The sequence below is a fragment of the Vombatus ursinus genome, unplaced genomic scaffold (assembly GCF_900497805.2).
Source record: "Vombatus ursinus unplaced genomic scaffold, bare-nosed wombat genome assembly UNPS02014802.1, whole genome shotgun sequence".
NCBI classification, from domain to species: Eukaryota; Metazoa; Chordata; class Mammalia; order Diprotodontia; family Vombatidae; genus Vombatus; species Vombatus ursinus.
Window position 1 is genome coordinate 20494802 of NW_020954580.1, and position 27877 is coordinate 20522678.

The following is a 27877-nucleotide window of genomic DNA, read 5'->3' on the forward strand; positions in this document are numbered from 1 at the left end:
TCCCAAAGGATGAGTCTGACTACGCCACTCTCTTGCTCATGTACCTTCGATGACTCCCTTTTGCTTTTAGGATTAATTACAAACACTTCAGCATAAGTATTAAAAAACATTGACAATCTAACTCTAAGCTATCTCTTACAGCTAATCATAAGATTATAGATTTAGAGCTGAAATAGACCTTGGAGGTCATCAAATATAACACCTTCATTTCATATGTGAAGAACAAAGTCACAGAGAAGTTAAGTAATTTGCCCAAGGTCAAAGAGCAGGTGTCTATTATGGGATTTAAACTCAGGCCTTCCTGAATCCAAGTCCAGCATTGTACAACCTAACCTCCCAGTGGGACTCTTCACATTGTTCACCTTCACAGACTTGACCATCCACCCAAGTCAAGCTACTTGCTGTCCCCTGAACTTTTTATTCTGTCTCCCATATTTCCATGTGTTTGTACAGGCTATCTTCCATGCCTGGAATTAATTTCCCTGGCTTCCTACAAGGCTCCACTCTTATGATCTCTCCAGCGGGAAAGTGCTTGCGATCTCCCTGCTTTTTAATGTTTTCTCCATCCTTAGAGGATAATGATGATGATAATGATGATGATGATACTGATATAGAGCCTTAAGGTTTACAAAGGATTTTACATATATTATCTCATTTTATTCTCACAACAGCCCTGTGAGCTAGATGCTATTATTATACCCATTTTACAGATCAGGAAATGAAACTGAGAGAGGTCAAGCAACTTTCAACAATTATGCGATAGTAAGTGTCTGAAATAGAATAAAGTCTTCCTGACCCCAAGTTCGGTACTCTATCCATTGTGCCACCTAGCTGCCTATATACTTTTCTGCATATGTTTATCTGTTTACATGTTATATTCCCAAATAGAACATAAGCATCTTGAGAGCAAGACTTTTTTTTAAAGAAGTTAATCTTTGTAGTCACAATGCCTAAAATGTGCTGTGCACACAGTAGGAGTTTAATACATGCTTGTTGGATGAGATTGGAAGATGTGAGTTGGACAGGAAATATAAAATAAAGATGGAAATGAGAACCAAAGCCACACTCTCTCTTACAAATGACACAGTACATACCTAATTAGAGTAGGGCAGAGATAAAAGATGTGGTATCTAACAAATGGTCCATTTTCTTCAGTTCATTCTTGAAAATGGAACATCACTGACTGTGTTTCAGGGATTGAATGGTAAGACTTTTAGATATACCCATAATCAAAGTCATCCCAAAGCCAAATATAAACTATGATGTAACTTAAAGCTCTAATATGACTTTTAAGGGATGAGGACTAATATTCACACTGTAAGCTATGATCTACCAGACTTTTCCTACACGTGTTATATTTTAGAGAATATGATTTTACCAGTGGTATATCTGACTCCGTACAATGATGCACTGCATAATGAGGGTGCTTCCTTCTAATTTTTTCAAGTACTTGTTTTCTATTATCTGCACCATTGCCCCTGCCTCCATTAGCATTGAGAGTTAAAAAAAAGTCTGTAAATATATTAGATTGCAGTGAAAAGTTCTGATGTCAAACTTTCCATTTGTATTTATCAACCATCATGTAATCATTTAATAACATTTTGTACCACAGATGCTCACTCTGGCATTTACAAATGCTATTAAAATTGTCAGTTCCAAACCATTGTTTTCCAAACTCAGCAAGACACACATTCCCCACGGATGGCAAAGTTGTAAAGTTCAGCCATATTTGAAGCATCTGATACATGGAGTGTTCCCTCCTTTAAAAAAAAAAAACCAAAGAGAAATTCACTGTTTTCATTATTCTAAACAGCTGAAGATTTTTGTTGTTTTTAATTATAACTGTTCTGAAACAATTAACATTTAAGCTAAGACCACCCATTGGGAATGTCATCTGAAAAGAAATTTTTACCAAATTCTGAATAATCAGAAAGAAGGGAAAATTCAAGACATTTGTTACAGAGAATATTAGTAATAGTAACATAAGTGCATGTATGCGTGTGGATCAAATCCTATTAGAAAAACTACCACTACAACAAATATTTTATGTTGATAAAAAATAATTTTCCATGTCCTATTCACAATCTGCTTATTTCAAATACTTCGACTTGGAGTCTCCATGATGCCATTGATGCAGACATCCCCTTTACTGCAGCAGAACCCAAGCCCTTTTCCGCAACTCAGCAGATGTTCCTCATGAGCTATTATGTCCAAAAAAATATCATCTGATTGTTAATACAGCGAAGAACCCATATAACAACATGCTTTGCATTAACAAATGATGTAAAACTATGAACCTATGAGTTCCTCTGGAGCAAGCAAGTACCATGTTTTTTCCTTTCTCTGTATCTTCATCACTTATCCTAGTGCCTGGGACATAGTAAGCACTTAATAAATGATTATTGATAGACTAAAGGAAAAGTTGAATAATATTTATGTTAGCCATAGAATTAAACATGTATTTGCAGAAAATAATGCTAATAATAACAACAATAATATGTAGGTTGATTTGGAACCATAGTGGTTCCTCACGTTTAACATAGCTGCAAATTAAGGTACATGATCATGCTTTTCTGCTGTTGAATTGCTGCTTTCCACTCACCTCACCTTCAAACAGCATGCCAATATGCTATCATAATCACCTTCTACATATGCCAGGAATAGAGACTATATGAATCATTTCTTCATGGTGCCTCTTGTTATATTGGCAGAGGTTCTTGACCATTGTGGGACAATCAAAGAACAATGAAGTACAAATCAAAGGACCTGAGTGCTAGTTTGAACTTTGTTACTGAGAAGCAACAAATTGAGGTAAGTTGCCTGAGACTTCTCTGACACCCAGTTTCCTCACTTAGAAGGGCCTGGCTTGGATCAAAGATCTCAAGCCCTCTGTTACCAACAATGGATGTTTAAAACACCTCAAAGTATACCTTTGTGCCTATTTCCTCAAATCAATACTTAATCCACTTTATAAATCTTTTTGAAGAGAAACAAAGATGAAGAAAGCAGACATACAAATACTGATATGACTGCTGAAAACTGGTGAAATGAAAAAAAATCTGAGTTTGAGATCAGTGATTAGATGGCCCTCAAAGCTCCTTGCAGCTTGAAAATCCTATTTGATTTTCAAATTTCATTCTACATAGAATATACATGTGCCAGCTTGAAAAAGTTATTTATAAATAAAATGCTATAAAATGTTAAATAAATTGATTAATTATCTGCAGGGATGAACATGCCCATATCACTGCATAAATTTGGTGTTAAGTGAAGCAAAGGATTCTAATTTCTAGTACCTCCTATACTGTGCCCCTCCTCCTAAGGCACTCTGGTATCCTTTTGTTCAGCTAACTGATTCCACTGCATTTTCGGTCCCTAAATGCCAAGGAGCCAATATGTCAACGAAAACTCATAGTCAAGTTGCTGTAGGAAGTGCTAGACTTAGGGAACAGCCGATGTGCCCTAGCAAACATAAACTGAAGTTGGAGCATCTAGGAAATTTGTGAAATTTTTTCTTGAATCTAGTGATAAAAATATTTCAGTGAGGTGCAAAATAAATAGGGTTATATGTAAAAAGAAAACCTGGCTTCAGATCTTGGCTCTGCCACTTAAAACCTGCATGATCAAGGACAACTTGCTTTTTGGGACTCAGTTTATTTATGAAATGAGGTCTTAGACATATTGATGCTAGGATCTTTTCCAGTTCTAAAAGTGTAATTTTAATTTTTAAATACAGAAGGCTTAGAATGTATCAGATAAAGGCACTATAGCCAACTGAACTCTTAGGAACTTGTCAATTACTGTCCTAGAATAATGGATTTGAAAGAATTGAATTTTAAAATCCAAAGGAAAGAAAGAAATATGCATTTATTAGGTACCTAATGTGTTCCTGGCACTCTGCTAAGAGCTTTATAAATATTATTCTCCCAATAACCCTTTGAGGTAGCTATTATTATTTCTGTTTTATGGTTAAGGAAACTGAGACAGAGGTTAAGTAGCTTGCCAAGGATCACACAGCTGGCATCTGAAGTCACATTTGAACTCAGAACTTCCTGATTCAAAATCTAGCACTCTTTACACTGTGCCATTTAGTGGCCTCTAGGAGTTAAGATTATATCTTTTAGCAACACCTCGTGATTTTAGAGGCAAAGCCTTATGGAAATAGACCAACAGTTTCAAATCTATGACACTATCATGGTGGTTGTTCCAACAATGAAAACAACGTGTTTTCATTTTACATGTTGTATTTAGTATTATACCATCTTTATAAAAAGTATATTAAAAAAAACTGGGGGTGGGATCAACACAATTTTTGAAAACTCATTCTACTTGTTTTTATTTTTAAAGCCATTTAAAAATACTTAAAAGAGCTTTGTTCTTTCCAGTAAAGGTCTCCAAGAGGGCCAGAGGTCCTCAGGAGTGCCCCTCTTTGGCTTTGCCCTTAAGTATGTTTGTATACAGTCATTTAAATGAGTGACAAATGCATCAGAGTACCAAATCATTCTAGGACTTTATGTGGATGACAGTTGCAATTGATATCTAAACAAACATAGGCATGTATGCCACATGAATGCGCAGATAGACAAGAAAACACAAAGGAATCTGCTAGGGAGCTTAATAGGACATTGTTACATTCTATAAAGCAAACCGATGTAATTCATATAGAAAAGAAATAGAACTTTTCCTACTTATTGTTCAGCTTGCAGGATCCTCAACAGGTAAAGGAAGATATATATTTATGAGGCTCTATCACTGTCCTTCTTTTACAGGTCAGACATGTTTCTCCAGCTAGACTGTAAGCTCCTTGAGTACAGGAACTAGACCTTATACTTCAACTATATTTCTCCCAACCCATGCTTAGCCCAGATGAGGTAGTTAACCTATGTTCAGAAAGGAGAACGGACTTGCCTAAGGTCACATCATCATCAAAGCTAATATTTATATATCACCTACTATGTGCCAGGCACTGTGCTAAGTACTTTATAATTATTATCTCATCTGATCCTCACAACAACCCTAGGAGGTAGGTACCATTATTATCTCCATTTTACAAATGAGGAAACTGAGGCAAACAAAGGTTAAGTTCACACAAGTTCACACAACTACTAAGTGTCCAAGCCTGTCCAAGATCAGATTTGAATTCAGGCCCTCCTGACTCTAGGCCCCATATTCTATCTACTGTGCCACCTACCTGCCAAATGGCAGACTTGGAATTCATACCCAGGTCTTCTAATTCTAAATCCCATATTATTTCCCCTGGACCATCCTGCATTTTCATTGATTGAAAACTTGTCCCAGTAAAGTGCTGGGCTTTTGTCCCTAGTACTTCTCACAGGGCTCACTTATTTTACAACCCTATAACTAAATGTTTGGGCACATCAGAAATTAAAATAGAAATAGGAAAGCTTTTTTAGTCCATTTTCCTAATTAATATGTCAGAGCTCATAAAGAAGAACTCATCAGCTTTTCTTCAGCACTGCATCATCCTGAAGACCTGTGTCAGCAAAGATCTCAGCAGACAGTCAATACATTTTAAAAGAGTTCCAAGCCGTAAATCAAAACCAAAATATGAAAACTCAGTAAAAAGAAAAATTTACAAGTGGATCATGGCTTAATGCGAATGAACTCAGGTTCCAGAATGGGGTACATAGAATAGAAAATTTAAAAAAAAAATTTCCTTCGAAGAAATATTCTGTAATACTGAGCATACCCAGCACCTGAGTTAAACTACAGCTAAGAAGTAATATCAACATGAGCTAATGTTCTCAGAACTTGGCTCTCTCTTCCAAAAATTTCTATTCATTTGAATTTATTTTTTATGATACAGTTTTCCTATTGACTTCAGCCTTGCTGATGTCTGGATTTTGTGAAGGATTTCTGAAGAAGAACAGGAATAAATGAGGTTAGGTCATCAAGGAATCATGTGCCACAAAGAGAAGATGGGCTGATCAAGAGAAAGGCAAGAGTGAGAAATGAAAGAAAGGTGGATGGCCAGAGTGCGCTCATTAGGTCAGGCTAAAGCTAATAAGGTCTCCAGCAAGTTGAGTGGACCTCCTATGGAAAACTCTGGGAGAACATGAATGAAAGTCATACAGGATGGCCAGGTATGAATGGGCTGAAATCTGCCTCATTTGAAGGAACTCCCAAATCAAGGAGGATATGGATACATTTGAATAGGTTCTTGGAATTTCTTGTTACATCCTATGCCTATGCTTTAACATGAAAGGAATATGTACCTATGACCTTTAAAAAAAAACCAGAATGATAATGAAAAGATTTTTGCTTATATGATAAGGAGACAGGGGGCTTTTTGGGGGGCAAGGAGTAAAGAGGGAATCTTACCCAAAAAGTAAATACAAATAATATCATATTGATAGGAAAATGGCCTAACAAACTGCAAACAAACGGTAAGTTCAGGCAGTATGCTTTCCCTCTTGGCAGAGAATGATGGGAACACAGGTCTTCTCCTGAATATCTGACCCATCTTTTATTTCAGGGAAAGGGGGAAGCCTGCCTTTTGGATGGGAATGTTAGAATCATCTAGCTTGTCTGAGGCTTTGGCTTGACCTGAGTTCTCAGGCATCACTTAGACAGGAAGACGGCCACAGCATGCATGCCAGCAAGCCTGTCACATTTTTGGGATTCACCCAAACCAGACCAACAGATGTAACTTGGCATTAAAATGTTCCTCCAAAACCTAAAGTAGCTGACTCGGGAAATCTTTTACCCAGACAAATTTATTAAACTGTTGCATATCATCCTGAATGAGAGGGAAGATGATACATTTAGGTCAGCACACAAAATCTAATTTTTTTGACTTTTTGATGGTTTTGGATGGAAGGAAAGCTACCTGTATTTTTGTAATTAAAAAAATAGTGGGGACAAGGAAAGAACACTCTCTCCTAGAAAGATTATGATTTCTGTCTCAAGATTTTCAGAAAAGCAATTTTGGGGAAACCACGGCTGTGGAAAGTAGATGAGTAATCCCAATTAGAACTGGTGAGCACAGTAGGGGCAGATCAGTCTAAACATGAAACTCCAAATGGGAGACATACTAAGCAGCCACACACTGTGAAGAACAACTGGGAGAGAAAGAATCTGCATCATCTGAAACACACATCATTGGGATTGGAAAAGAAGGAGGTAAAGAATACTGGAATCCAAATGTCAAGTGTTAAATTGGACTTTCATTCTGTGCTCTGTGAGCCTCATCTCTTTCATAAACAGAGACAGCCCTAGGAAAGATGACACTGTTCTCTATGAAAAGTTGTGATGATAACAGAGTTTTTGGCTAACCCAGAATCTAATTGTTTAGAAGTTGAGTAAAAATAGTCTTGTGTTTAGTTTCCTGAAAGGGGCCAGAAAATTTTTATTTCTTATTTGTTTATTTTAGAAAGACTCATGAAAAAGTCTTTAAAGGAATGCTTTTACATTTTTTAATCTTCTACTCTAATTCTAGACAGAAAACTCACATCTTTAGGGAACAGCATGAAGACACAGAAGAAGTAGTATACCCATGAAAGGCAAAAATAGCTTCAAATATCCTTGGGGTTCATGAGTCATATGACCTTGCCTTTCTGATACCTATAAAAAACTCAAGTACTAGAATGTTTTAAAACAAGAAGATGGTGGGAACAATCAGCACGTGGCAATTTTATCACTCCCACAGAAACTTTCTCTCTCACAGTGATCTAATCCTCTTGAGTTCTTTATTAGGAGAAATGGGGGGAAAAATAAGCTAAGAGTTGTGAACCAATGCTTCCCCTGCTGTTATCACTAAAGAATCTGGAGAAGTATTAAAATTAAAAAAAATCATAATCTTGCCTTGAAACATGATGGAGCTAATGAGGCATCAAGGCCACTTATGGCTGAAAACATAATTGGCATATAAACACAGGAGATGCTCATTGATGGGAAAGCCTTTCCCTTTTGTTTCAGAAAACCGAAGGATGCCAACATATTGCAATCCTTCTGTTGTAACTGAGTGGCAAATCTAAGACTAAGATAGATAATTTTTCCAACAGAGTTTTAACAAAGAGGAACTCCTCAGAGAACTGGGAATGTTTCGTACATGATATATAGTACCTTAAACATATTCAATTGGTTTAAATTAAAGATGATCAAGAAAGAGTAGAAAGGCTAGAATCAAAAATTCAGAGTTGGAAGAGACTCGAGCAGCCATTTTGTCCAACCCTACCTGAAGAATTCTTATTAAAAAACACTCAATAAAAGGCCATCCAGACTTTCCTTCAAGACCTCCCATTAGAAGGGAGGCAATGCATTTTCCTTTTCCAAAGCCTGAATTTTTTGGAAAGCTCCTCTGAAGTGATTCAAGAGATCATTGGGCAGAGTAAAGAACTGAGGTTATAAAAATGTTGGTTAATTGTTCTCACTAGAGTGATCACAGAGGGAGTATGTCTCAGATAAGAGGAGCATTTCAAACCTTCCTTTGACACTGAATTTGAACACATCCTAGGATCACGGATTTAGAGGAAAAGATCTCATAGGGCATCTCGTCCAAACTCTTCTTTTTCAGATAAGCAAACTAAGGCCCAGTAAGGTTAAGTAGACCTGGGATAAAGTGATGGTATTTAGAGAAGGACAGGTAGATTTGGCTTAGGGGAATCCTTAATGATAAAATAATTACAGATAACAGGTCTATCTGACTTGATACAAATAATGAGATATTGAAACCCTGGTTTATAATTATATTAAGATAATCACTGTCATCAAATACAGTAGACAGAAAATGCTGGCCGAGAAAGGAAATTTCTTTAGCATTTCCACATCCATTTCTACCCATACTGAGGTCTGCTAGCAGTATGTTAGAAAAAAAAATCTTAAACTCAAAGTTTAGATTTTTTTAAAAATCTTAAGGGAATACAACACTGAAACCTATTTTAATACAATTAAGTATCAGGATGAACAGATTCTAAAATTCCAGATTACAAAAGACAAGTTGAAATACAGAAGCTATGAAGATGTCTTTTCTTTTAGCCTACAATAACAATGGAGGTTTCAGAAGATGCTGGTATCACAGAGCTTTTCTGGAGTCATTTTGGAAAGATCACTCATGATTTAAAAGAAAACATGATATATTCTGCTTTGAAGGGGAGTGTGTGTGTGTGTATGTGTGTGTGTATGTTGGGGTTGAATACTCTAGTGAGGATAATTAACCAACATTTTTATAACTTCAGTTCTTTAGAAAGAAAAGAAAAAAAATTCACACTGTCAAACTTTTCACTGCGATATTAGGATGCCAAAAGCATCATGGGAAAAATTTAAGGGTTTTTGTTGTCTTTCTAAAAATTTCATTACCCTTAATGTTCAACTGACACACTTCTTGATTTTCTTTTTATGGACTTCACTTTTTTTTTTAAAGGGTACAGTCATACTTTTGCTTCAGATGATTCATGTCAGCCTGCATGCAACTATGCATACAGCCAAGCCTTAATTTATCACTGTGGAAGTCAGAGACATCTCATGTATTAATTAGCAAGCCTTTCTGTGACTGGTGGATGGAAGCAGGCTCCAACTGCTACTTGTATTTGGTCAGCGGTTTCCAGGAAGGGAGAAAGTAAAATGAGTTATGAGGAATTTCTTACCCAATTTGTGTCCAGCCAATGAGTGAACTTTACTTTCATCTGGCACTGAATGGAAGGAAAGAAAATAGACGAAGATAAGACACTGTTTAAATTCACCATTCTAAGCAGATGGAACATTACTTTAGATATATAAGAGATTAAATATTTTACTTTAGCAAAGGTATGACATATGAACTTTCTCCTCATTTACAAGATATAGCCTAGCGTGCAAAAATAAGTCAGGAAAGGACATGTTTATACTGGATGTTACTATAAAGAGAGTACTTTGTGAGGGCAGTGACATTTTTCTTTAATGCCTTTTCTAGATTCTTTAGTTGTGTGATTTCATTTTTGTATGAGGAGAAGTTAACAACTCATAGACTTATTTATGCAACATTTAATCAAAATTATTGCACTTAATAACAGAACAGATGGTTGGATAGTTTTCCAAATACAGTCTACTTTCAATTTAGATATTTGACAATTGACTTGGTGTACTAACTGCTGAAAATCAAGGCTGTCTTTGTATGATTAACCACTAAGTTATATCTGTTGCAGTAGCAAAATATAGCATGTATTGTCTGGGGTACCCTAAAAGGGCTGCGGACATATTTGTGCACATAAGCAACGGAATTTATGTATCTATGTTCTAAAACTAAATAGAAATAACTTTGAATCATATGTTGTACTGGGTCATACATTCCACTCCTCCCCGTTTTCCCCCTCACCAACCTTGTTCATGGTGTATACGTAACAAAATGCTACTTCTTACATTTTGAAATTATAAGCCCTACCCCAGGGATATTCCAATGGAGACTTCATGTTTTGGAGGTGAGACAGTTGGGCACATATTACACAGAACGTCCTAGGTCTTCCAGTATTTTTGCCCTTGTAAGGAACTTCCATTTGGATCTGAAGCCAAGCGACTGAGACAGACAGGGGAGAGAAGGTTTGCACCAAGTTCCCTCTCTTCACATCAAGAAGGAAAAGGAAATCAGGGACAGAACTCTTTCAATGGAAAGCAGAAGTCAATGGAAAGGATCGGAGTGAGAGCAAAAGTTAAGTGGCCAGATAGAAAGACACTTACTGTATAAGTCAGTAAGAGCAAACTGCAGCAGAAAGCAGACAGGGCTAAACCAAGTCACATGGGACAGTTTAGACTACCTGAGTCTAATCCACAACAACTTTCTTTTTTTTCTTCCCAATTTTTAGCATTTTCATTTGCTGTCCCCATGTCTATCTGTCTTTCTGTCTCTTTCCTCTACCTCTCAGCTTCCCTGACTTCCCTGAGGTCTAAATTAAAGTCCCACCTTCTGTAAGAAGTGTCTTCATTAATGCTCATGCCTTCCCTCTTTTGATTATCTCCATCTTATCTAGTATATATATTACCTGTACACAGTTGTTTGCATGTTGTCGTCCCCATCAGATTATAAGCTCCTTGAGTGTGGGAATATCTTTTACCTTTCTTTGAATCTCTAGCATTTAGCATAGTGCCTTGCATATGCTTAATAAATACTACTTGACTGACTTTGATTTCCTGTAGAGCTATCCTGGAAGGAATTTACCTGTCTCACCACTCCCTCTCTACTTCTCCCCAAGACTAAATTAGGAGAGGAAAGGAGAGAGGAGGGAAATGAATGGGCTGTACTTGGCTGTGTATTCTATTGCTGCCTTCTATACCTTGTCTGTGAATAGATGCTATTTGAAATTGTTACTAAAGAACATAGTCATTTACAATGATTTTAGTCCAAGGCTATAAGTACATGATTTAATACTGAGAGAGGGAAAGGTAACTCAAAAGAGAGAGGTGAGGATAAATGTCCACCAGAATGAGAATGTTTGAAATCTGTGAAATATTCTAGAACCCAGCCATACGTAAGACTGTCTATTGAACCTGGAGGGAGATTTAATGAGGAAATGAGCCAGTAGTAGTAGGAGTAGGAGTAGGAGTAGGAGTAGGAGTAGGAGTAGTAGTAATTAAATAGGCCTTCAAGGTTTGCAAAGAATTTTACATATATTATCTCACTTGATCTGTGAGGTAGGTGCTCTTTTGCTCATTTTTTCAGATAAGCCTGGGATATTAATGGATTTACTCAGGAACACATAGCTAGGAAATATCTGAGGCAAGATTCAAATATAAGTCTTCCTGACATCAAGTCTGGCCCATTATTCACTATTTCACTTAGTCATCTGAGGTGGAAGTTGATGTAGTTGTCCAGGTCATCATACCTTGTATACTGGATGATAGTGGCCATCTAGCTAAGGAATGTTCCATGTCTATGTAGTTCATGTCTGACATGTTCAAAGGCCATACCATATTGGATAGAAACCGCATTTACTCATATAGATTCTTTGTTTCTTTTCTCCCTCTCTTTTAAAAATTCACTTTCCACCTTCCCTGTCTTGCCACTGTTTAGAAATTCCCCGAGGTTTCACTTCCCAGGTAATGCTTCTGTAGCATACGTGGCCTAAGCTATGAGAACCAGTCCTTGGAGAACATATACATTTTCTTCTTGGTTTCATTCCAAATGATAACACGAATGACTAAGGGATATTTGCTCTATGTGGTGATTAAAAGTCTTCTAATTGACTGTTAATAGTAATTAATTATTTACTTTAGCTAGGATTGAACTCAGGCATGATCCACAAGTCCAGGGCTCTTTCCATTACACCACATTGCATCAAGAAGCTCACTAAACTACAAACTAATTAGTGTACAATGGGAGATAGAGAAAGGAGATCTAGTCATTTCAAATTGTGAGGTAAAAAACCACAAGTTAGGGTAAGGGAAGAAAGAATGAATGACAATATTTATGGCAGTCCCCTTCTTGTCTGAATTTCAAACTGATGAAGGTGGTCAGTGTCAGGTGAATAATTACCAAGGTTTCCTAAGCACCCAATGTTGCCAGATATGAGTGACGTTGTTCTGTGATCACACTGCTTGCTGCCTCTCTAGCTTTTAAGACCATAAGTCAAGTTTCACATTTGACTCTATGATCACAAGCTGCCTGTAGGATATTTAGAATTGGATGTCCCATAAGTATCTCAAACTCAACACGTTCAAAAGAGAACTCGTCATCTTTCCCTCAAAATCCAACATTAACTCCAAACTCCCCTATTGTCAATGGTTCACCTTTCTTCCAGGAACTCAGCTTATCAACTGTGATGTCATTCTCATCTCCTTACTCTCACTGACCAAATACATTTCTATCTCTATAGAATCCTTTCCTCTCTATTCCCATAGTCAGACCTTAGTTCAGAATTGTATCATCTCTTACCTGAATTATTAACAATCCTGTTTGGTTTCCATACCTCAAATCTCTCACCATTCAAGCAGATGTTCCACATAGTTGCGTAATAGACTTTCTTCAAAGATTAGTCTCATCATATCACTTCCCCTCCCCAGCACACCCACACCCACACCCATCCACCCACATACACACATATACAAAGACATACAGACACACAGACTCACAGACCCCCATATATATACCTCCCTCCAGTGGCTCCCTATTACCTCTAGAATCAAATATATAAGCTCCTTTATTTGGCATTTACATCTATTTAGAACCCAGCCCCCTCCCACCTTTCCAGTCCTCTACTATATTATTCCATTACACCTCTCTATGCAATCTGTGATCCATTGATAGTTTACTTGCTTTTCTTTTCACACAACACATCATTTCCCATTATCATGCCTGGAATGTACTCTTGGAATCTCTGGTTTCTATCAAGTCTCAGCTGAAGCATCACTTTTTACATAAAGCCTCCCCTCTATACTCCACTCTCCCCAAGATTCTAGAATACTCTCTTTCCAAAACTGTACTTTGCATTCACTTTGTATATTCTATATATTAACAAATACGTCTATGTTGTCTCCACAATGTGGTATACATAGATTTACACAACAATGTAAACTCCTTGAGGTTAGGGACTGTTTCACTTTTGTCTTTGTATCTCCAACATTTACCACATGGCATGGCACACAGTAAGTACTTAGAGTACTTAATACATGCTTATTGATTTACTGATGAGGGTGCAGAATCATCAAGTATCAGAGCTGATGGCTCACGCTCACTGAATTTTTAAAAAAAAGACCATTAGCATGTCCCACAAAATTTCTGGCCTTCAGAATAGCCTTTTGTGGTCCCATTGACTCCAATCTGGTATTCAGGTAGTTTATCTGTTCATCATCCCTTGCTATACAAGCCATTCAATATCTCTTTACACAAGATACTAACTTCAACAAACAAACCATTTCTGACCTTCATAAAATTTTTTTATTAGTCATTTAGACCCATAGAGACGTTCTATACGTTATTCTTTCCATTGCATGCTGGGTTATGATAAGCATCTGGTCTTCTAATTCCATAATGAATCCTATCATGCATAAACCATTGCACGGAACATTAGAGTTCAATTTTTTTTTTAATCCTCCAAGCCCGTACCTCATTAGTGATAAATACTATCCAGGATGTAGTTAAAATGAATCTACGTGGCTTTGGGTCATATGTCCAATGAAGTTTCTTGACAGACTTTGTGATCCAACATGACATTTCCTATCTGAATGTCAAACTGATGATGGTAATAGTGTCAGGTCAACAATTACCGAGGTTGTGCAAGAACTCCGTGTTGTGAGACACGGGTGACATCAAATTTGTGATTCAAGTACATCTAAACTACTACTACATTGATCTCCAAGTCATGAGCATTGTTAGTCTTTGAATGTAATGTTCATTTTATAAACAAATATATATATATACATATACATACACACATATATACATAACATATGCATGTATGTGTGTATATCTACATATACATAACACATGTATACATACACACTATATCTATCTATCATCTATCTATCTATTTACCTAAAATCAAGGTTCATCTCTAAGCCTTTACAGCTGCTACAGCTTTTCATAGAGCTCCAGGATGGTATTTGTGATGAATACACAATCATTAGTGAGAAGCAGATGCGGGATATCCCCTGTTCCTAACAGTCCTGTTTTTTCCAGTCAAGGTGTCAGAGCAATGTGTCTAAGGTAGCCATGAAGAGAATTAGAGAAATTTGATCCCCTTTCCTAGCTCCTCTGTAGATGCCAATTCTGTCCATTCCATAATGTCTTACTTTGGGTATCCATCTGGTTTTTTATCTCTTCCGTGATGGCAACGTAGGCTGAGGACTGGACTCTACTAATTGTGCACTGCAGCACTGAAGAGCTAAAAGGTTGGCTTTGATTATCCTGCTTTTCTACGAATATCTTTAAAGTGCTTAAGGGTTAGGCTTTTTATCCCCATTTCATAGAGGGAGAAATTTTTGATATAAAGAGGTTAAGTAATATGCTCAAAGTTAGCAGAGTCAGGAATCAAACCAATCTCTCCTGACTCCCACACCATTGTATGAGCCTTGGTTTGATTCTTTACATAAGACACAATCTCTTAACCAGGGGATGACAGACACCCCCCCCCCCAAAGGGTTGGTGTATAGATTTCAATTTAAATATATCTTTATTTCAATATAATTAGTTTCCATTGCCATCCTTTTATTTTGGGCATTTAAAAACATTACTATGAGAAAGACAGTAAAGGTTTTATCAGACTGTCAACGGGGTTGATGGCACAAAAAAAGATTAAGAACATCAGGAATAAGGAGTCTTACTTTATTTGTTAGATTTCTGAAGCACATATTTTCAAAGAGTACCAGATGTTATTAAAATAGGAGATGTAGTATACAATAGTTAAACTGTGCTATCTTAATAATAGCTGACATTTAACAGTCCTTTAATGTTTGCAAAATGCTTTACATGCATTATCTCATTGATTCTTAAAATAGGGAAGTGTTATAAATATTATTATCCTGATTTCACAGAGGAGGAAACTGAGGCTCCAAGAGGTTAAGTGTCAGAGGTAAGGTTTGAACCCAGGTTTCTTTTGACTCTAAGTCTAGAACTCTTTCCACTACGCTACACTGTCTTATAAAATGTTGCCCTGACCAATGTTTTTTTGTATTAAACACATTAGCAAATTATATCCAGACTCCATTTAACGTGATAAAATGAAACTATAAAGTTACAGTGCTCCGTATCTCTTTATTACATTGTTCCTATGTCACCAATTGCCTGTTATGTGTTTTCCCCCACTGACACTGTATTTTTTTTGGAGGGAACTAGTTAACAAAATGTCAGGACACTCCTGCACATTTTTGAAAACAAAATAAGGTAAAACCATGGAGTGTTCTGGGTAAGTATCTCACAAAGGAGAATAGGCAAAGTATTACTAATACTCTGTTCACTTTGATTTTAAGTATGATATCTTACTTCATATATACACAAATGTCATTACCACTATTGAGAGTTCATTACCTTTCTTGATGATAGCACATAGTTATTTCTAATATTTCCTTAGAGAAATTCCTTAGCAACTTCTGAATTTTTTTTAAGGAATACAGATGATAATAATAATGTCATAATGAGCTTAAGGGTCTTTCCTCCCTCTACTTCTCCAAACAATATAAAATAAAATATTACTGTTGCTGTGGGCTCAAGTAAATAAAGGTTTCTATTTTTCTAAAGGAATAAATATTATAAAAAATAAAAGATGCCATCATGACTTAATATATTAATTTTATTTATGTTTTTAATGACAAGTGTTATAACATAACTAATATAAGTGACTTGACTTTGAAATTATTTTTTAAAATCTTCCTTTGGAGATGAAGCTGAGTATTAGTAGTTCTACAGCATATTTATCTAGTACAGAAATAGGAACCATAACAAGACAAATAAGACAGATGTGTAATACTATACGGAGCTCTAATTTACAAAAGATTGAAAATTAACAGTTATGTCTGATGCGAAAATAGCTTTTTGCACTGAATGGGAAGTTGCTAAAAGATTCAGTGATGGGCAATGGTTGGAATATAAGCCACAGTTTCTCATCCAGTTGGGTTGCATATTTTACAAGATGGAGATCACCTCCTTCTTTCTTTACCCAAAGGTTAATTCCATTTGCTCCTGACTACCTAATGGGAACTTTATGGTGACAGAAGAGACATCTAGGAAGTATTTTGGATCCCTAAAAGATTACATGATTGCAAGACATTTTTTATTATCACCATTATGAAACACTCACAGGGCACCATGGATGTAGGTCTCTGAGGTGTTTCTTGGAGTCTGCTTAGATAAACTGGATTTCTACTAACTGGTTGCCATAAATGTCCCATTTGAGGGGTGCCTTGTGGTAGTGACCACAAGATCAACAGTCATTATTTGATAGTCACTACCACAAGGCACCCCTGGAATGAGATATTTATGGTTTAGTTTGTTTTGTTTGTTTGTTTGTTTGTTTTTTTCATGAGGCTTGTGATTTAGCATGTGTTGATCTTAGGTACCCTGCATGGGAAATGTTTAATAATTTCTGGTTCTGGGCCTTGGAAGCCAGGGAGAACCAGTGAACAATAGCTATTTCTTTGCTAACAGAATAGTGTGTGGAGGCTAGAGACGCAAAGCCTCTTCTGACAGAATTTTGACCAGGTTTTCTAAATGAACCCCAGAGGAATTCAAAACAAGGGAAATAATAGAAATTATTTGGGTTAAAGATGGCACGTGCAGTACTTGAAAATAGCAAACATTGGGGAGCACATAATACGTACAGGAGTTGGCATCCTAGTAGGATACATTTATATTAATACAGTGATCACTTAAAATATGTTTGATTCTTTTTGTGAGGCTTTCTTTTATACCTCAAATGCATTCTCACAGGGGGAAAACAAGCCACTTGCTTATTGATAGCATTTGATACACATTCTATACCAGAAGTGACTATTAAGGACTACAGCCACTTAATAAAAATTTGCAGAATGGTAGCAGATTTGGTGAGTTAATGGGCCCCATATGCTCCTCTGCTGCTGACAGAAGATGGTATATTGCTCACATGCTCACATCTCTTCAGCTAAAAATTGCCATCAGCTACAGTTTTTCTTTTTGAGAATGCCAACACTATGTCATGAATGGGGGGAGAAACACTGCACTATGAATATGCAAATGCACTAAGATTTCCAATATTTCACATCATGACACTTGAGGCAAAGCACTAGTCTAGAATATGCTGCAACATTCAGCTTTTATATAGTCAGGTTGGTAAAATACCTCTCCTCTCTACTTCATTTAATCTTTGATTTCCATATCACGGACCTAACAAAGACAGCAATCATGTAGGTGAAGTTTATTTGACTGAATATGACTATATTTTCTAATTAGCCCATAAAAATCCTTTGCTGGACATCTGGGTGGTAAGCTAAACATCTTGTGTTTCCTTAATGGTTAATAAACTTGTTTCCAAGAGTTGTTTCTTCAGAAATAGAAAACTGATGTGGTTGCCAATATTGAGAATCAATTTTCCTCCCTCTTAGCAGATCAATTTCTGTGTCATAGATTGATTTCCAGAATTTCTAAGCAATGAAACCTGTTCCACGCTATAAATTAAGTTCCTTCCTTAGCAAATATGGACTATTACTGCATTAATTTATAGTGTTTTCTTATTGCTATGACTGTTTGGCACAATGTATCTCCCTAGTGAGGCTTTTTGGATTTTCAGCACTGTGAATTTTTGTAGATTCAAAAATGCTTCATTCTCTTGAAGAAAAACAGGGATTTGCTTTGTTGGAAAAGAGTAGCAATGATCAAACAAATAGAAGATGATGAAGAAAATTCATCCATGTAGGCAAAACGACTCATTACTTTCCCTCTGCCTCCTTCCACCTTCTATATTTTGCCTTCAAAGAACACAAAAAGACTGAGCTCCATGTATCCTGCTAAAAAGCTGTTCCGGATTCTGATGCCCCCTAGCTTGTTCCTGAATCTCACAGCAGAGCTCAAAGATCAGGAAATGGATAATACAGATGGCAGGCCTAGGAGGCTAAGAAATCTGGGGTACCCCATTCATATATATATATATATATGTGTGTGTGTGTGTGTGTGTGTGTGTGTGTATATCTCACATACACATATATCTATATGTATGTATATATGCATATATAGATGCATACATATAGATGTTTATACATTTGTATACTATACACATATCTTGTGTGTATACCTGTATATCTTCATTGCTTCCTGAATTACCATCATCATCATTGACTGACTCTTGAGAAATACATAATTGAAATGGTGTGATCCTTTGGACCTTTCCTCCTTTCCACAAATCTCTTGGGGTTCCAAACTACAGTTCAGGAAATGTCAGAAAATACTTTTTATAGCCCTTCATGACCCCTTTTGCTCTATTCCTATATTCCTGTCCTGAAAGTAGTGGGATCATGATAAAATGGCATAAAGTATAAACTGCGCAGACTGGTTAGAAGACTTCTTTAAGTGTCTACAGAAGAAACAAAGGATAATGAAGGTTTGCAGATAAAGCAGGGCTAGGATCCAGGAGATGCTAGACAGTTTTTATATGTAAGGAAAGATCATGCCTTTACTGGCTAGGGGAATATGTATTGGAGTAACTTTAGGGGGCAGATGTTAGGTTGAAGTTCTAAAACAAATAGGGTTGAACCATCTTGGGTTCCAGAAGCAGGTGTAGGAAGAAATCTATAGGTTGGGAGGTTGGAGGCAAAGAGCATTCTGCTGTAGTCAAGAAACATCTAAATTCAAGGACAATGTGTGAGGAAGACAGACATGGGTGGGATTAAAATTTGTGCAGACAGGTTCGTAATTTGGGTAGGGGACTCGGACTGGGTACAGCAGATCCAAGACAAATGTCATTTGGGGTTTGGTCACTTTTCACCTCATTGATTTATAGTGATGATTGAGTCACATGTGCTGTTCAATGGAGGTAGCTTTATTTCCTTACTCTTCTTTTGCTTGTTTGGTGTTAATCGACTGCTGGTATTCATTGAAGATGCCACTTCCCTGGCAATTCTCACCGTGTGTAGGGAATTCAATGATGTCTTTCTAAAATTACTCAGAACTCATTACAAGTGGCCAAGTTTTCAATCCATAAGTATTGTTTAAATAATTTTTGTATACATAAATAAACCCCTTTCTAAATCTCAGTAAATCAGAAAACTCTAACAATGCATTCACTAGTTGTTGTTGTTGTTTTCCAGATAAGCATTATTCTTTCAGCATCAATTCAGTTTATTAAATACAACTTCCCCAGTATTTTCAGGGAGTGGCAGAAATGGCAAGAAGCCTACCCAGTTTTTAGTTTCTCGGCACATCATGGTCTCTTTGTTTTGAAAAGCATAGCTACAGACAAAAGCAGGGAATCTGGGTTCCCAATAACATCCATCAGTTTAGTCTCTGCTCCATCATACTACATGTTAGATTCATATCTGTGTGGGGTGCCTCATTCTTAGTGAGTCAATGACTAGTTCTATAAAGCAGACCAGGCAAATTCCCATGGTGCCAGGCCATCTGGAAGAGATTCCAAGAGCAGCAGGATATTGCTACTCCCTTCTCTACCCTGGAGAAGCACAAAGACTTATTATTACCAATTACCCTACAGGCACAGGACGAATGTCCACTGTCAACCTATGGAGATGAAAAGGAATACGGGCTAATTCTACAACTGCCAATGTTTGCTCAACATCCCTACTTTTATTTTATTTCCAAAATGATTTATTATGAGCTTAACCTTCAGCATCAACAAAATCAATTAAACATACTTTATGATTATTTATGTTTGAATAAATACATTTATACATACAAATATCCATAACAATTTATCAGGTACTCCCTGTGTATCCCCTTTAACTTTCTTTTTGTCTATTTTCCTATATATTTGTGCATACTTAATCTTTCCTTTTACATATGCAGTCAGTGTGTGCTCTGTTTTCACATATATTGTTTCAGAAAGGCCCTTAAACATTTATACTCCTTATACTCATCAGTCATAACCACATTTTATAAGCAAATATCCCATAATAATGATAAACTACCATTTATTCTTCCATTTCTCAAATGTTGGAGATTTTAGTTATTCCCAGTCTTTTGACATGAAAATAATGCTGCTATAAATATCTTTGATCAGGTAGCTTTTTCCTTTTTTGATAATACACAAAGGATTTTTGTTTGTTTGTACATATGATTCTCTTTGTGTAGAGGAACTTTCAGTTCAGAAACAACCACCAAAGATACATATCAACAACTCATCTGCAACCTGGAGTCTTAGAGATTTGACAGTGATAATAAGAGGTTGTGACTTGCACAACCAGTATGCGTCAGAGTTAGGAGATGAACCCAGGTGTTCCTAAACCTAAGGCTGGTCTGATTTCTGCTATGCCACACAACCTCACAGGATTCATTCCAAGTAATGGAATAACTAGATAAAAAGTTAAAATTATTTTTAAAACTTTTGCATTCTTTTGCCAGATTACTCTTCAAAAGCCAAGGTGGCAAATCAGAGAACAGAAACAGTTTATGCTTTTGTTCCCGATAATAACTGAAGTAAAAGTTATTCACCGTTTTAGACTTCTGCCAGGTAGCACAGAAATGTTCAAATAATTTGTATTACTGAGCACAAATTAAAAGTTTTATTATGTTAATCTATAATTGTAGAAGGGAACATTAATATAGGATATAGATTTATCATTTACAAATGAACCACAATATTTTGACAACTGGTAGCTTACCTTAATTTGGATATATTTTCTACCATACAATATATACCTTGGAGGATGTGGGTGGACTCAAGATGGTAAAGTAGAGGGAGCATTCTAGCTGAACTCTCCCAACCTTCCCCTGGAAGCAACTTTAAAACAATGTGTCAAATCTAATTCTGGAGTGGCATGGCAAACAAAAGTTCAGGGTGTAATATTTTTTCCAGCCCAAGACAAGTTAGGAGTTTTTTTTAACAGTGGACTCAGGGCTGGCCCAGAGCACAGTGCAGTGGTAACATCAGCTGTGGTCCAAAGGTGGTGACAGTACAGTACCACCACTACCACTAGCAGTACCAGCAGCATTACCAACAGCTCTCCCCACCCAGAGATGATAAGGGGATTTGGTATCTGCTTAGAAAGAGGTTATAGAGGACCCCTGTGCAGACACTGGGAGCAGGACTGAGCACTGTTGGCAGCTCCATTGCCCTTTATCCAGTTCTGGGTCCAGTTCTAGAGCAAAGAAGAATGCTAGAATTTGCAGCTTCAAGGGAACAGAGGCATTTTCTGGGTAAGAATAAGCATGTAGACCAGGATAACAGTGATCACACTGACTGTCTCTCTCCAGATTACATCACCTTGGAAGCACAGGATACTTATAGACCTTCAGAACTAGCTGTGAAAACAGCAAGGTGAAAATGTCTGCAGCTTGGGACAGTGACCCCCACCTCTCCCCAGAGAGGAACAGAGCTCTACTCTAACATAAAGAAACAGACTGGAAAAAGAAGAATTAAAAAAACAAAAGAACCTGACCATAAAAAGTTACTGTGATGACAGGGAAGATCAAGACAGAAACTCAGAAGAAGACAATGGCATGAAAACAGCTACAAGAAAAGCCTCAAAGAAAATCCAAATTGGACACAAGCCCAACAAGCATTTTTGTAAGAGCTAAGGAAAAATATAAAAAAAGAGCAAAAAGTGATTTAAAAAATAAAATAAGAATGGTAGCAGAAAAATCGGGAAAAGAAATTAGAGCAATGCAAGAAAATTTTGAAAAGAGAATTAGTATCTTGGTAAAAAAAAAAAGGCAGAAAAATACTGAAGAAAATTACTCCTTAAAAAACAAAATTGGCTGGGGCAGCTAGGTGGCACAGTGGATAGAGCACCGGCCATGGAGTCAAGAGGACCTGAGGTCAAATCTGGCCTCAGACACATAACACGAGCTAGCTGTGTGACCCTGGGCAGGCCACTTAACCCCATGGCCTAGCCAAAACAAAACAAAACAAAAACAAAAACAAAAAAACAAAATTGACTAAATGGTAAAATAAATATGAAACCTAACTGAAGAAAAGAACTCCTTAAAAAGAAGAACTGACCAAATGGAAAAAGAGGTACAAAACTTTATTGAAGAAAAGAACTCTTTAAAAATTAGAACTAGTCACGTGTAAGCTAATGACTCCATGAGACATCAAGAAACAATAAAACAATGTCAAAAGAATGAAAAAATATCAGAAAATATGAAATATCTCATGAGAAAAACAAATGACTTAGAAAAGAGATTGAGGAGATTATATCCAAATTCCAGAGCACCCACTTGAGGTAAAAAAAAAAAAAGTAGCACAAACAACCAGACATAATTCAAATACTATGGAGCCACAATTAGGCTAAATATAGGCTAAACTTAACATAGGCTAAATAGGCTAAATCACACAAGATTTAGCAATTGCCACTGTAAAGAAGCCAGTGTAGGAATAATTTACCTAGCAAAACTGAGCATAATCCTACGGGAGAAAAAGAGATATTTAATGAAATAGAGGACTTGCTGGCATTCATGATGAAAAGGCCAGAGATGAACACAAAATTTTCCATTCAAACACAAGATTTGAGAGAGTCACAAAAAAGTCTGTAATATTCGGTGGTTTCCAAACATATTGTGAGATCTCTTTAACGCCAGCATTTCCTCTCAATAATCTTTGTGTTAACTACTGAAAGATCATCTATACCATTGATATCAGAAGATAAGAATGCTCTAAGATGGGTGGAATCTTAATTTTTGATCATTTTCTACATGTTTCCTATTATCTGACTTTTCTAAGTCAACTTGATACTTCAGTTGTCTCATGTGCAAAAACAAGGAAAATATCCCACGCATTAACTGCTTATAGGATGACTATGTGGAAAGTTATTTGTAATTTTAAAGTACTATAGAAGTGTGAGGTTTTTACTGTCATCACCATCACCATCAACTTTGTTTTTAGAAATAAACTACTATAAACACTTATAGTGCTGCCAATCCAGCATTATGTTTTAGGGGAATTGCTTCTCTCTCAGTTCAGAAGGAAGAAGGCATAGTTATAATTCTTATTCTCTGTATATCACAAACTTGTCCAACTCAATTAAAACTGGCAAAACTGGCTTGGGGTCAGAAAGGGAGGCAAGTAAGTAAATTAAAACTTTGAATACCCCTCAAAAATAAAATAAAATATGTGTCTGTTTTGTTTACAGTCTTCCATTCAATTTATTGAACTTATCTTTATTATTTTTAACCCCAAATTGCTCTCCAATCTAGAAGAAGAAAAGTTAATTAAGTAGTGTGTGTTTTTTTTTTTTAAGCAAAGCTTTACAAAGGTTGTGAACTAATGGGGCTAAGTAGCACAATATTTCAGAGACCTGGATTTGGAGTCTGGAAGACCCAACTTTAAATTCTATCTAAGACACTTAAAAGTTGTGTGACCTTGGACAAGTCACTTACCTTCTCTCAGACTCAGTTTCCTCCTCTGTAAGATGAGGATAATTACTGCACCCATTTTGTAGGTTTTTGTTTGAGGATAAAAGAGATAATGTATATAAAGTACTTTACAAACTATACACACATATACATACACACATACACATATATAGATATAGATATAGATACAGATGTCTATCTATATATTTATCTATTGTGGGCAGCTAGGTGGCAAAGTGGATAGAGTTCTAGGCCTGGAGTCAGAAAAACCTGAGTTCAAATCCAACCTCAGGCATTTATTGTGTGATCCTAGGCAAGTCACTTAACCCTGTTTACCTCAGTTCCTCATCTGTAAAATGAGCTGGAGAAGGAAATGGCAAAACACACTTCTTGAGTGGTATCTGTATCTGCCTGTATCTTTGCCATGAAAATTCTAAATGGGGTCATGAAGAGTTAAACATGACTGAAATAACTAAAAAATAAAAATCTATGAATCTATGGATTTATGTATCTGTCTCTATCTTCATCTTGTGGTCTGCAGTGTAATTGGCTAAAATAATAATAATGATGATATATAAATGCTATTTATTAAAAAAAAGTTAGGAACATAGGAATTGTTCTGCAAGGTCAAGTTCATGGTCCAGCCCATCACCGTATTATCTTGGCAATGCTATACAAAGGCCTGATTATTATCTCTGACCTTAATCATAAGAGATTGAGTTTAAGTATGTCTGACCACCTCTTAATAACCACTTCTGGCCCTATCACATATGGGTCTTTCAAAAACCCTTTTTACATGTTTCTCATCTTCCTTGCTACTCCTCCCCTCACTCCCGTACCCAGGTGAAACAGCACCTACTAGCCCATGTCCCAGGTGCTACCTTTTCCACCACCAAGTTAATCCACTCAGCTTTAGAACTCTGGTTTGTGGCTAAGCTTTCCTGATTGGTGAATGAATATAATCTCATCTAATTCACTGTAATGGGGAATTGGATAATGAAGGTACAGTCTTTAGATCATGCAGAGGCTTGGTAAACCTGCTTCTGGAAATAGGTGATGTGATAGAGGCAGAGTATGTTCAAATTATCTATGACTGTGTCCTGTGTGGTGATGAAAAGTCTTTTAATTGGTTGTTGAGCCAGAACTGAGAGTGCTAAAAAGGCTTGAACAGAGGAAATACATGTCTGGTGGAAAGGCAAAAACTGCTGTACTCTTTTGGGTGGGGAGAGAAGTAGCTGGCACTCTGTGAGCTGATATCAGGAAGGAAATATTATGTATGCTCTAAATATTGTACCCTTGTTGGCCAGATCCTATTACACCTCTATCTAGATGGCCTGAGACCATAGCAATTGAATCTGGGCGTATTGCTTATGCCTTGTCCTGTGCATTTATCTTTTTTCTAGAAACAACAATAAACTCTTGCTTTGGGAACAGTAATCTCAATTCTGTCACTGCTTCTGGAAAGGGCATGACCACTGAATTCCCTGTGCTACCCCTTGCCATTCTTGTGAGCCCCCAGACTCCTTTCTCCTCTATAGGCAATATCTGTCTCCTTTAATTAGCACACAAACTCCTTAAGGGCAGGGATTGTCTCACTTTTGTATTTGTATAGTCAGGACGTAGCACATTGCCTGGAATAAAGAAGGCATTTAATGAACACTTTTTCATTTATCTATGTCATTGTATTTCTTTCTACCACTTCTGCAAGGAAGCTTTTGTGAATTAGCCCAGGTAAAAGAGCTCATCTAGAGTGTAGTTCTTAAACCCCTGTGGGTTCCCAAGGTCAAAACTATTTTCATTATAATACTATTTCCTTTTTCAACTACATATCTGTATGAGGGCAGACTTTCTCCATATACTTCATTTAAAAAAACATATCACAACAGATTGAATACAGAAGTAGAATATGAGAATTCAGCCCAGGCATTAGAGAAATTTGTAAAAATATATAAAATAATGCCACTCTTCTCACTAATTTTTTGAAAATATAGTTGATTTTCATTAAAAATGTAACTTATGTTAACACTGAATGGATTTATTATTTTAAAAGAATATCTTTAAGTGATCAGTTTTAATTTCTAATATGATAAGTATTGATGGATACAATCTGTATAAGGAAATCGAGGTGATGTACTTGGCCTGTAGTTAGGAAAACCTGAGTTCAAATCTGGTCTTAAATACTTACTAGCCATATACCTGGGCAAGTCACTTAACCTTGTTTGCCTCGGTTCCCGCATCTATAAAATGAATTGGAGAAGGAAATGGCAAATTATTCTAATATCTTTGCCAACAAAACCCCAAACGGGCTCACAAAGAGTGAGAAACAACTGAACAGCAACAACCTATATAAACAAAAACTCTGGGGTCCTCAGCTAATTTTATGAGTGCAATGGAGTACTAAGACCAAAAACTCTAAGAACTGCTTCAGTGGCCCAACATCCTTATGTTATGGAATAGAGAACTGAGACCTAGAGAGGAACTGACTTGTTCAAAAGGCTTCATCCTGCTCTGAATTCTTATAGCAGTTATTTTAATACCATTCACATAGTATGGTAGAGGAGTGGACTGAAGGCTGGTCCTAGAGGCAGGAAGGCCTGTATTCAAATCTCACCTCTGACACAGGCAAATCACTAAAGCTTCGTTGGTCCTGAGTAACCACTGAAGACTTAATTACTAAATTATAGATGGATGGTAATCTATCTGGGTGGAGGGAGTTCCCACACTGACAAAATCACAGATCCATGAGAGAATGGGCAATAGAAGAAAGCATTCGATTAGAAACAGGAAGATGTTTCTAGGCTCAGCTCTGCCACTAAGCAGCTGGGTGACTTTGCACAAGCTACTTAACATCTCTGAGGAGCCTCCTCTGTAAGATAAGAGGACTAGATGTAATTGCTCTCTAATGTCTCATGTAGGTATAAAATCATAGGACTCACTGACCTTCAGTTGTTTTCAGTTGACTCTTTGTAACCCCATTTGGGGTTTTCTTGGCAAAGATACTGGGGTGGTTTGCCATTTCCTTCTCCAGTTCAGTTTATAGAGGAGGAAACTGAGGTAAACAGGGTTAAGTGACTTGCCCAGGGTCACACAGCTAATAAGGTCCTGAGGCTGGATTTGAACTAAGAAGGAGGAATCTTCCTGACTCTAGGTCTGGTGCTCTATTGACTGTACCACCTAGCTGCCCATCTTTATTTTTACTAACCTCTAATTGGAACTTAGCATTGCCTTCAATGATGAATGAATCGTTATTTTGAGAAGGTGACCAAATGCTTCCCCAAACTGCCAAAAGGAACTGTGACATCTACAGAAAAGGCTAAAAATCCCTTATTTGGCATTTCACTATTAAGATAGGGCAGCCAATACTATCCACATGTTTACTCAGTCCTCTGCATATGAACCCTTGAAATAACCTAGTGTATCTCCTCCAAGGCCTTTCTCTAGGCCTCAGTTACACTAACTATTCTGACAGTAGTGGAATTTTTCCTTCACTGATTTAGACACCATTGTTAGATTACATTATCTTTTTTTTTTTGGCAACGATGTTACATTTTTGGTTTATGTTAAGATTTTGGCCAACTAAAACTATGGAATAATAATAGAGAGAAGCAAAAGGAGCTTAGATGTAATGGGATCATAGAACTAGAGCTGGAAGTCTGAGGCCAAGGAAAGTTCAAGGTTAGAGAGGTGACCCATTTTATAGATGAAGAAACTGAAGCCCAGCAATGGAAAGTAAGTTGCCCAACAATGTACTGCTAGCAAGTATTGGAATTAGACCATGAACCATGGACCTCTTACTTTGGGCAGAAACCCTAGGCCAATCACTTAACCTCTGCCTCAGTTTCCTCAACTGGAAAATGGGAATGATAGCACCCACCTCCCAAGGTTGTTGTGAGGATCAAATGAGATATTTCCAAAGGACTTAGTAGTACAGTGCTTAGCACATAGTGGGCCATTATTAAA

General features: G+C 36.9%; 1 protein-coding gene across 1 annotated transcript in view; it reads right to left on the bottom strand.

Annotated features, from left to right (window-relative positions):
- The window catches only part of PARD3B (par-3 family cell polarity regulator beta), a 1282153-nt gene that overhangs the window by 401191 nt on the left and 853085 nt on the right, over positions 1-27877 (bottom strand). The window contains exon 16 of the mRNA XM_027873670.1: positions 9606-9650. Coding sequence (XP_027729471.1) covers positions 9606-9650 — 45 coding nt within the window. The remainder of the gene's footprint in view (positions 1-9605; positions 9651-27877) is intronic.